General features: G+C 43.6%; 2 protein-coding genes across 3 annotated transcripts in view; one reads left to right on the top strand and one right to left on the bottom strand.

The window, feature by feature from the left end:
* The window catches only part of mtor (mechanistic target of rapamycin kinase), a 94,895-nt gene extending 89,880 nt beyond the window's left edge, over window positions 1–5,015 (bottom strand). For both annotated transcript variants that reach the window (XM_048240486.1, XM_048240485.1), the window contains exons 1-12: window positions 4,911–5,015; window positions 4,017–4,171; window positions 3,776–3,884; window positions 3,432–3,664; window positions 3,025–3,225; window positions 2,682–2,816; window positions 2,034–2,309; window positions 1,817–1,925; window positions 1,301–1,484; window positions 997–1,125; window positions 559–803; window positions 129–344 (exon numbers count right to left, since the gene is read on the bottom strand). In XM_048240486.1, the coding sequence (XP_048096443.1) occupies window positions 129–344; window positions 559–803; window positions 997–1,125; window positions 1,301–1,484; window positions 1,817–1,925; window positions 2,034–2,309; window positions 2,682–2,816; window positions 3,025–3,225; window positions 3,432–3,664; window positions 3,776–3,884; window positions 4,017–4,136 (1,957 nt within the window). In that variant the 5' untranslated portion in view covers window positions 4,137–4,171; window positions 4,911–5,015. The remainder of the gene's footprint in view (window positions 1–128; window positions 345–558; window positions 804–996; window positions 1,126–1,300; window positions 1,485–1,816; window positions 1,926–2,033; window positions 2,310–2,681; window positions 2,817–3,024; window positions 3,226–3,431; window positions 3,665–3,775; window positions 3,885–4,016; window positions 4,172–4,910) is intronic.
* A 305-nt stretch (window positions 5,016–5,320) lies between these two features.
* LOC125293481 (protein tas-like) lies at window positions 5,321–11,833 on the top strand. The gene is given in 7 exon segments (XM_048241409.1): window positions 5,321–5,863; window positions 6,239–6,339; window positions 7,425–7,505; window positions 8,456–8,603; window positions 8,794–8,967; window positions 9,525–9,886; window positions 9,889–11,833. Coding segments are annotated over 7 exon segments (1,017 nt in total). The 5' UTR covers window positions 5,321–5,751; the 3' UTR covers window positions 9,928–11,833.
* The last annotated feature ends 64 nt before the right edge of the window (window positions 11,834–11,897 follow it).

The raw sequence follows: 11,897 nt of genomic DNA on the forward strand, positions 1-11,897 counted from the left end.
TTATGCAACACTTGACACGGCGACACCTCCACATGTCAGTGAGTGTGTGAATCAGACCAGCCATCTGCCTGTCTGCCCAATCCCACTCCACCCGGCCACTCACCTCCCCCAATCTCTCCAGGCCTCACCTGGGTCAGTGATGCCCACCACCAGCAGCTTGCTGAGGACGTCGGCCACCACCTGCACGGCCGTCTGGCTGACCACGTGGCCGTGGCCGCTGATCAGGTGGATGGAGGGCGTGAGCAGACGCGAGCAGGTGCGTGCCGCCTCCATGCGGATCTCCTTGTGCTCGCTGTTCAGGAAGTGGTCGGCGCAGTGGCGCACAAACTGGGTCAGAGAATGTCCTGCAGAGGGGACGGATGGGTGGATGAAAAGACAAGAGCGTGAGAGAGACAAAACCGTGAGCCGTGACGGACAAATGGGAGGACTCAGCAAAGGCCAAAATCAGAACTAAATTTGTCTTGAATATTTTTGGCTTTAAACATGCTATAATTGGAATGACTCAAAACGCTGACCAAAAAGTTGACCCAAAGGGTGCCGCCGCTTCACTCGTCTTACCTTCAAACTCGAAGCTGCCGAGTGTCCGCAGGGCCAGGGTGATGCTGCCCACGTCACTGGCTTCGGGAATGTTGGTGAGGCTTGGCGAGGCCAGCTGGTGTGTCAGGCCCTTGGGCATGCCCGGGTGGCGCAGAGGTTTATGCATCAGCACCAGCGACAGCATCTTCAGCAGTCCGTCCTGGATGTCCTTCTTGAGCTGAGGGATCTGCCGGCTCAGGTCATACAGCACTGCAGTCAAAGCCGGGCTGTGTGGAAGGGGGTCAACTCAACTTTATTATTATGATACTGGCTCCTGACCTGGGAGTGGCATCACCAGATAGCATTCATCATAAAGAGAAGACGAAGACACATGACAATGTCTTAGCACAGTCCTATACTTTCACAGACATAACGGTTTCACTGACTGCCTATAAGAAATTGATTCAAACCAAGCCTTACCTTAGTCCAACCGCTAACATGGGCTCTAACAGCTCTTTGATGTCCTGCTGAATGGTAGGACCCATGGCTCTGGACAGCATGCTGATACAGGTGAACACTGTGGCGTCCACTTGCATGGTCTTCTGGCGCCTGTTCAATTCATGAATAAAATTATCATTACAAACTGGTAGTCATTATGAGGGGTCTTTAATTCTTCAGGCAGAAATGATGCAGAAATCATGTTGTCTCTTTGACCTAATCAGGTGTGCAATCAATTGCAATGCATCCACATACAACACACAACTATAATGTACGAAATAGTTACTTGTGGGCAAAGTCCTTGGGAGGCAAAGCAGCTTTGATGATCTCCAGGATCTTGGTGAGGTAGGGCTGGATCTCCGTCCTGACGGCCACCACCAGCAGGCCCAGAGCCTGGAAGGCAGCAGTGCGCTCCCTCTCCTTCTTCAGGCAGCCCAGCAGGTGACCCATGGTGTCGGACAGATACTGATCTGTTTGGTGTAGATAAAGCATGCCATTACCACCTGGAGATGTCCTTTGACAACAACTAATTGAACTAAAAGTTGTGAAGGGTCTTTTTTCAAGGAACTCAGCAACTATTTGGGAAATAAGCTAGTATAGTAGTAATAATATAGCTTTAACTTCCAGTGAATTATGGTAAGCAAGGCTAACGGTGTCAGACTGGGTTATTGCACGCACAGTGATGAGATGTATATATGTATTCTCTTATCCAACTCTGGGGTGTACAGTGAATAAGCTAATTTCCCAAAAAGTGTTCCATTAAATAATGAATGCGATTTGACATTCAAATAGTAAACTTTACCAGTGAAAGTGTGGGGCTGGAAGGCAGCAAGCCGTGGTAGCAGGTTGAGGATGGTCATCTGAATCAGAGGGTTCTTACTGGTCCGATACTTCAGCACCCAGCGACACACCTGAGGACACAAGCATCAGTGACCAACCACTAAGTCTGGAAGACTCCGGATTCCCATCATTTCACTCACACATAACACAGACACGTAGTGCGCCATAGATGAGCTCACCTGGTCAAATCGCTCTTCCATGAGCTCTCGGCAATAGCGGCTCTCCACCAGCGTGCTCTTGGAGGCGACGGGCGTGGCCCCGAAGCTAAGGAAGCCCTGCGGTGTGCTGTACCCCAGCAGGCCCAGCAGGGCGTTGGACTGCTGCGGCTGCACGGACTGGAAGCTGGTGAAGGGTGTGATATGGCGCGGTTTCGTTCCGAAGCCCATCAGCTCCTTGCAGTACTTGTCGTGCACCAGCTGCTGCTGCGTGATCTCCTCCATCTCCTCACGCATACGCTGGTGGGATAGTTAACAGAAGCATGGTCACATATCAAATAACACAGCTTTTCATATATCCACTTAATCATTTAGCAGACGCTTTTATCCAAAGTGACTTGAAGAAAATGAGGAATAACATTCAATGTAATGCTATAATGCAGAGGAGTGATTAGGTAGCAAATAATACTACATCAATCAATACTATTACCAGAGGATGAGAGTGCAGAAGTTTTAAGTACTAGTTAAAGTTTAGTTGAAGGAGAATGTGGTAGAAGGAGGAGGTAGAGGAAGAAAAAAAGGGAAGTGCAAGGTAGGTGCATGTTAGGTGTGTAGAAGTGTTCAGAGAGGAGGTATCCTCGGGAGGGTACCTCGTCCCTTGTCGAGCCTCACCTCTCCCTCCATGCTGCTGATGCGAACCAGCTCATTCAGGATCAGTAGGGCACCGTGCACACGGTCATCCCTGTTCATCCCCTTCTCCTTGGCCAGGGTCTCATCAAAGCCTTTCTCGGCCTCCTCAAAGGTTTGCTATAGCAAGAAAAGGCACACATGACACCTAGTCAGAGGCAACAAATTATGTTTTGGCCTATTACTTTTGATCCAGACACTGTAACATTATAACTAGGGTCAGGCATATAGGCACTTTATTCAATATTCCCACGCTCAGATTTAAGGCAGTCATGCAACAGTCTTGCCCCACTGAGCAATATGACATAACATAAACTCAACCACAGACCTTGTACCACTGTGGTTTCTGCATCTCTTTGGTCTCACGCTGGGTGGTGAGAATAAGGCAGGCTCTCAGAGCAGAGACCGCCCCCTCACGGATGGCCTGTTTGGAGTCCCACACCGCGTAGAAGATGTTGTCAAAGAAAGGCTGGACCTGCTGAAAAAAGAACGTGGGTGCGCTGACGGCCAGCTCCCTCAGCACCAGCACCTGCAAAACAAAAGGATGTCCACAAACGTCACAGTATACATTGTGTATGAAAGGTGATATACAAATAAAGCATATTATTATTGTTTGTATTATTATTATTGTATTATACTTAATAAATCCATTTCCCAAATTATACTCAGTAAACCCACTTCACAGGAACAATTAAAGAATAAGCCCCATATTATGAACTAGGTTTACACACATACCGCTGCATGACGTCTGCCCTCATTCCTGTCTGCTCCCAGCCACTCCAGTGCCCTCTTCACCTCAAACTCCACATACTCCGCGGTGAAGGTGTCGCCTGCCATGGACAGGTGACCCATGGCTTTAGAGGCCATCTCCATCACCACAGGGTCACTGGAAGGCAGCAGGTTGCGCAAATAGTTTGCAAAGCGACTGATCCTGGTGGCATTGCCTCCCTCCACTCCAATGAGACTCACTGCGATGAAAGAGAGATTTAGAAAAACATTAGGAAATCAGGGATTAGGGATTCATATTGATGCATCAGAAGAGCAGTGATGTGGAGTCAGCCTCAGTCTGTGCCACTCACCTATGGCAAGGATTCCACCTTTCTTCTCACTCACATCAGAGCTGGAGACCAGCTCAAATATGTGGTGGTTCAACTCATCATAGAAAGTGGTGGCTTCATCTTGGCTCAGCTAGAATTAAACAGATACACTTGTCTTTACAACATTTCTGACACATTTCATTTTGACCAAGATCACTGTATGCTATTAAATAGAAACACTTTCAGAAACCAATAGCGAAACTCCTACTGGTCGACTGTTTACCTCTCTAAGCTCTGTTGTCACATAATGTTGGAGGTCCTTTGCTGCTTTGGCGCGGGTATCCTCATTGCGACTCTTTAGGCCACTCACGAATTGCTGCAACACCGTCGCTGTACCAGACATGATGGCAGCGTTGGTGCCGCGACCTGTCGCGCAGCCTAGGGATGACACAAGACACATTCCAAACTGTGACCAAAATAAAATCAAACCATGTTTAACTCAAACATTAATGGCTTCACTTAAATGTTGGTATTGACATAAACCTGTTTTGGACGGTCATGGGTAAACGGTGTACAGTAACGTTAGCCCCCAACAAAAGATTAACGTTACATTTTGTCAAAACTCATGGTGGTTTAATATTATGCTATGGGTGGGTAACGCTAATGGTGCCTCCCACATTAGTAATGACTTAGCAGTGCGTGCTGTGGGTGATGATAGGTGCCGTTTAACATAACAGACCTTCGGTTATTCTATTTCATTCACAGACAGAAGTCTCTTGTACTGCAATACTTGTATTTGAAGGCTGATAAACACACGTTAGCAAGCCGGGGGTATTAGCGCGAGGTTAGCTCGTTCCTAATGTCAATTATCTCAAGTGTACACTGGTACACCAAATTTCTTACCCCATAAATCAGAATAACTACGCTCCATGAGAACAGTACATAAGATGAAACTGATGTGCTTTTACTGCTCTTGAATTAAGTAATGCAAATCATCCATGTGTTCTGCTAAGCAGAGTTAGCCCCTCTCAGGCAACTACTAGCAATGCTAACCAAGTGATGCGTCGAGTGAGGTCAGTACAGCGTCTTGCTTGTCTAAGAGCACTTAGAAACACATTTATTAAATGCAACAGCCAAATGAATTCTTATAGAAAAAGAATATAGAAAGATTTCTTACGGTGTCTCTTTATTTATCTAGCTACAAAACGGCTGATTTGTTCGCTCAGCTGCAAAAATAAGTCTATCCAGAGGTGGAGCAGGAAGTTGACAACCAGTCCAGAGTTTGACTGGCCAATGGCAAACTGGAGATTTGTGATTGACATCTTTATTGTCCACATGGAGCTTCTGTTACCCGGAAAAACACAAAACAAGCATGTGTAAGGGTAAATGTGGCAACAGCAGTCAGTGTAGTGTTGCATTGCTAAAAGTCAAACAAGGTCTTTTGAAGTCAAGTCATGTTGTCCTATGTTGCTTCCTATGTTGTTATACTTCACTAGGTAATTGAACAGCAAACACGTCTGTCGATTAAGGTGATGCACAGCCCAAAAATGTGTTTGTGTATTGGCCGTACTTTTGTACGCATCTCTCTCTGTCCATGTTCTTTTTACTTAAAATCTAATAAAATATTTTCATTGCCCTAATTGGACAATTAAATGATTGGTTTGACGATAATAATCACTGACCAATAGCGTCGAGAATAAGTGCAGGAAGTAGGCTACTAACTATTATGCATAGACAGCTATTATGTCGCTTACGCAAACTGTTTCAAAACAGGCGCACGAGCTACAAACTACTGTAATGTTGAGCTGAAAATACGTCATTCGTGAGTCAGTAGAACTAACATAATTTTGTGCGTATGACGCTGTAATTCGAAGACTTTACCGGTTGATTGTGTCTCGGCTGATACCAAAGATCCTTGATTACTAGCCGCTTGAACCCTCTCTGCTGATACATTTCGATACTGTTCGCATTTCAACTGGGCTAGCACTATCTAGGGCCCAACGAGGGGGTTCTCTGGAATGGCTCAGGTACCCAAATTTCGACTCGCTGGTGGCCTTGAAATATGTCGTATTTTGAATGGTATGTGGCAGGTTTCAGGTGCACATGGTCCAGTTGATCCAGAAAAAGCAGGTAAGTAAATAAGCCTTTGTAAACCTTACCTTACTGTTTAATGATCTCCAAGCACCTTCATTTGGATTATAGGTTTGGGCTTACAACACTGTGCAATTGTACGCAGAATTTGAACTCATACAGTAATAAGTAGCATATGACACAGCTTCTGTATTAATTCTCTAAAAAGTAAAACAAGTAAAAAAAGGAAAAACATAAGGGTCTAGCTATCGTTTAATACGCACACTGGGTGGCGCTAGTGGACCATGTTTCTCTAACCTCGATAAACTGTGCAGGTCTCGTGTTGTAATAGGCAAAATAATCATTGTCATATAATAAGCTATTGGTCTAGGAAATGTTAATCTCTCTCCCTCTATTTTTCTCTCTAACTTTCAGCCCAGGCAATGGAACCTTATGTTAATGCTGGTCTAACAACCTTTGACATGGCCGACATTTATGGCCCTGCAGAGGAAATATTTGGAAGATTTTATAGTCAGGTATGGCGTTAGACCACAGGGTGTCATTCCAGTGAAGTGATGAAAAGTATATGTGAAAACAGTACATGCTATCCTGTAAGACTATGGTGGGATGCCTGTTTCAAAGTTCTATTCCTGGTGTTGTTTTACCACCAGAATTAGCCTGAAGTTACAAAAATGAATGAATTCACATTGGCCTGAAGTTGCAAAAATAAATGAATTCAACGGTTCACACTCATACAAGTCTGGGATTTGTATTGTACAAGTGGCAGTTTGAGTTTCTTATCAATATCCTTATCACATAGGCACATGCATGCATAACCCTAGTACCCACACACTGACTTTATTTAATACTCTCAAATAATAACAGTATCCCAAATCATGATCTCAATTATTTATATTCTCTAGCATGTTATATTAAAAGTCAATATTCCTGCCTTTTTGCATCTAAAATCATACATACACATGCCCATAGTTTTTTTTATTTTTTTTATTAACCACTTCAGAGACTAGATTGACCTCCAGTTGTAGCAACAGAAGCCCCACTTAAACAGAGTGACTTCTCTTACCGTGTATTGGATTCAGAAAAGAAAAACCTTCAATGTGTTTGAATGTCCAAAAGTGCTGCACACCTTGGTTCTGAAGTGGACAATCTATAAACGCAGCCAAGCATGCTCTTCCAGACTGATGCACTCCAGCAGTTTAATGGAATCGATTCTAGAGTCTCTCAGGCAGAATAATATCCTCAGAGATGAGACTTCACCTCTCTATGCCTCAGCTGTCAACATCAGACCTCACATTTTAGTATGTTTCTCCCATTTGAGCCCTACATGTTTTTTATTACATTTATAAATGTGTGTGTGTGTTTAACATTTATTTAAGCAAAGTGGAGGGGTTATTCTGCACAATACTATAGTACAATGCTGTACAGAGACAGTGAGAACACTGGTTCAGCTGGAGAAAATCATGACTAATCATCATGGTAAAAATCATCTCACAGGAAATATATATATATATATATATATATATATATATATATATATATATATATATATATATATATTTTATATAATTTTTGTTATTATTTTTGTTTTTTTTATAATCAGGCCAAGTCCAGGTCCAGCAGCCCACCCCCAGTGCAGGCCTTAACCAAGTGGGTCCCAAGACCTGGGCCGATGGACCGCAAGGTGGGTTTACCTTTATGCCAGCCATTATGTTGGATCTGATAACAGATTGACATTAGGAACACATGTTATCTATATGTATTGTGAATGAGTAATTTTGGAAGAAATGTGTGCCCTTTCTATTTAGTTTGATGATTATTCATTGACCAAGCTCGGGGTGTAAGAAGACTGTATGTGTTAGGCATCGTTTTCCAACCTTGGGATCGGGACTCCATGTGGGATCGCCTGAAATTCAAATGGGGTTGCCTGAGATACAGGGATCTTACAATTGACCAGTACATTACATTAAAATATACATACATTAAATAAAAAAAATATTAAAAGCCTCATGAAATTGGATCATTCATTACAATCTGGCTACATAAAAATAAACTTTGACAGTCCGCATAAGATGCTTGATTGACATAATCGTGCTTTATCAACGTTCCAAACAAAGTAGCAAAACAACCACACGCACAAAGATAGCCAAACAAATTAGCTTCCTGCCAAAAAACGTTGGGAACCCCTGGTGAAAGGTATCTTGTCTCCTTGCTACTTATGTAAGGTAGTACTTAAAATATAGCATTTAGTGTTACTCTAAGGTCTCCTTTTGCACTGTAGCTTGATTGTCTACTTAAAGAGAGATAATTCATTTACTGTCCTATTGTTGCCTACATGGAACATGGTTTACTGTGATCATTTTTTTTTTGTACACTTGATGAATATGAATTTGCAAAATGAGTTGAACTGTCAGATATACAGACTACCACTAGAGTGCAGTGTGGGCCAATGAACAGTGCAATCCTCTCAGCATTTTTAATCACTCTGTTATGTAAAATCCCTTTGGCAGCTGTTAGGATACATTGTATGGATTCAAGGTCATGTCAGGGGCACCCACAGTGTAGTTATGGATGCACTCATCACATCAAATGATTCCATTAACCCCCACACACCTACACCTCTACTCTGAACAGGTGGTAGAGAAGGCAATACAAAGGTCCTTGGATAGAATGCAGGTGGACACACTGGACTGTGTCCAGTTCCACTGGTGGGACTACAATGACAAGAGATACCTTGAGGCTCTTGGTCACTTAGCTGATCTGCGGCAAGAGGGCAACATACGTGCGTACAGTCATGTGTTTTTTTTGCAGTAGTACTGTATTATTTGTAAAAATAAAAATATGTATTCTTTAAAACACTTACACACAAAATGCCATGTGAGAATAACGGCAAGAAATGGGCTCCCCACGTCCATATTTTTTTCTATACATTTATTAGTTGTGGCTAAAATATGACCTAATTTGCTTCACAGGGGAGTTATCATTGACGAACTTTGACACTAAGCGACTGGAGGAGATTACAGGAAAAGGGATTTGCATCTCCAGCAATCAGGTCCAGTACTCTCTAATTGACCGCAGGCCGGCTGTCCACATGGAGCGCTTCTGCCTTGACCAAGGCATTCAACTGCTAACATATGGAACACTAGGTGAGTATGCTTTGGGACATTCACAGAACTCTGTGTGAGAAATAGAGAAGAGTGTCATTTTTAGATAGTATATTACATTACATTTTACATTTGGCTGACGCTTTTTTAACCAAAGCGACTAACAACATGGTAAACAGTAAGTTTTAGAACAATTGAATAGTATAGATGATATAGTATAGATGAGATTGTATAGATGATATATATATATATATATCTCATTTAGGTAAAATCTATTGATATTTCACATTTCCCGGCACAGTAGCTATTCAAAGTGCTTCATAAAGACACAAAGACAACATCAATAACAAGTCCATGGACGATAGATAGTGAACACAAGGGCTGAATCCTCACTATACATTTCTTAGAAAATGTCTTGAACAAAGAGAAGGTTACAACATTTGGCAGATCCTCCATCCCACCCTCTGGCTTTCTCACTCCTTTAACCCATGTGGCACACTGACACTTCTCCCTCCCCCCTCCCTTTGTCTCTCCTCCACCCTGTCCATCATTAACTTCCTCCCTCCTTCTTTCTGCCTCTCTCCTCCTCCCTCATGTAGGAGGGGGGCTGCTGACGGAGAAGTATCTTGGCCGTGCTGAGCCAAAGAGTCGGGCCGAGCTGAACACGGCGTCTCTGGGCAAATACAAAAACGTGGTGGACATGTGGGGCGGCTGGGGCCTCTTCCAGGAGCTGCTGGCCGTCTTGGACACTGTCGCCAAGGCGCGCGGCGGCTCCGTCGCCAACGTGGCCACGCGCTACATCCTGGACCGCCCGGCGGTGGGCGGGGTGATCGTGGGCTGCAGGCTGGGCGTCTCCGGGGCGGAGCACATCGAGGACACGCTGCGCAGCTGCACGTTGGAGCTGCGGCCAGAGGACGTGAGCGCCATCGACGGCGTGCTGCAGCGCTCCCGAGACCTCATTCGCGCATCATCGGAGACTGCGGAGACGAGTACCGCCACTAGGAGGCCGAACGCGAGGACGCAGAGAGGAGGGGCAAGAAACTCGCATGAACGCGCTCTGTGACTGCCGGCGTGATGGGCTATCATCAACATTACTTTACATTTTTTAATTTACACAACACTTTTATCCAAAGCGACTTAGAAAATGAGAACAAATCAAAGAAAAATGCAAGTTTAGCTGTGCAGGTTTAGAAGGTTTAGGAATCAAGCTATGCCATTATAGTTTTAAATGATGGCTGTGGTGTGTGAAAAGCTTTTAATACTGCAAAACGCTTTTCCATTGTGCATGAGAATGTGACTGTGTGTGTGACGCAAACGTGAACAGGGGGAGCATGATGCAACACTGGTGAAAAATATATTCCGTCACTAGCCATGAAAATGGATTTGAACAGTGGGAATGAAATAAACCACTACAGTCATATGATAATCTATAGTAACCATAGTGGATGAAAAGTACATCAGGTCATCCTTATGGCAGACAAGAAGTAAAAGGTGGCAGATTGAAGGGGTCATCATAACTGACCCATGTGGTCTCATTAATGGGGATGACCAGCTGGTTGTATGGCACTGCCAGGGGCACTGTTGGGTAGACTCTCCAGCTGGCTGAATTGATTATGCATGTGTATATGTGGGTTAGGGGGGGTTAATACATTTGTAGCTCTCAGTAACCATAGTGACACTCTTCGCTCCTGCCTGACCTGAGACCAGTGATCAGGCCCCACTGGGAGCAGAAAAAAACATGAGCGGATCGACAGACATCACTCTCTGTGACTCACATTTTGGGTTGCACTCTGTGCATAGAAAATGTGCTATATAAATAAACTTACTACTACTAGTTCCACTACACCAAAGGAGACATTTTGAGTGTAAGCTAATGGTGCTCCTCAGGTAATTTGGGTTACCTCTATAGCCTGGCTGGCTACAAGATTCATCTGAAGTTTTTTGAAAGGCACCAAATGCAATTTCTCATACAACATAATAAAACAAAACATAACATATCCTGGATGTTTGTAAGTCTTCTAATGCTTGAATTATCTTATATGTTTGCCTTTTTATGTCCAAGAATCCAATAGAACTTGCCAGGTGCAAGTATAGTGTATCAGATGCACTGTATACAATAGATTAACGCTATATCTCTTAGTAGTTCAGTGTATGAGCATTTTTATTTTATGACCAGATAACACGTTAAGATCAGTTTATCTTGTTTATCTTTATGTGTCAAGTCTAAGCTGTCTTCCTGAACTGCTGTAGTCCCATGGCCTATGGGTTGTCCTCCTCTGCTGTGTCCGCATGACTACCACTGTGTGTAGGAGTAAAATGCTGAAAGGGGCGGTGGGAGATATGCTGTCTCATGCTCACACGTGCCACGGCGCTGTCTAATGCTTTAGCTGCTGCTGCTGAATTATTAACCTGCATGAAATATGCACAGCAGGGCCAGGATGAGAGTGTATGTTCTGTTGGCAGGGACTCGTGTGGCAGAGTGCTTTAGCCTCTAATCAATTCATCACATTAAAAGTTACATTCAGCTGGAAACGTGAATGCTGCTCAGAGGATTTTCAGGTGAATTAGATATGTAAGAAGGTAAAATGAAATTAATAATTGTCATAAAAAATGTTCAAATGTCAACGAGTGCATGCAGGTTAATGATGTTGATAGGAGTGTGCTAATCAGAATCTGCTTTTTTTAAATATTTTAATTGCTTTATGTTTGATTTGATCCTTTGATCCTACTTTACTCATTCTGTGAGGAGTAAATCCATGATGGGGCCAAAATGGAATTGCTTTACTTATGAACATTTAGACGCCAAAATGGATTTGGTGAGATTGCCACCTGAAAGCATTTGTGTTGGTGATACCGGGCTCTTTGAGGCTGGAGTCTCTTGGAACCACTTAATAAAGTCATGGTGAGAGATTATTGCCAGTTCCCTTATTTACAGCAATAAATCCCAAATGAAATCCTATTCCTTTCAGAGC

This window comes from Alosa alosa, chromosome 4 (assembly GCF_017589495.1).
Source record: "Alosa alosa isolate M-15738 ecotype Scorff River chromosome 4, AALO_Geno_1.1, whole genome shotgun sequence".
NCBI lineage: Eukaryota > Metazoa > Chordata > Actinopteri > Clupeiformes > Clupeidae > Alosa > Alosa alosa.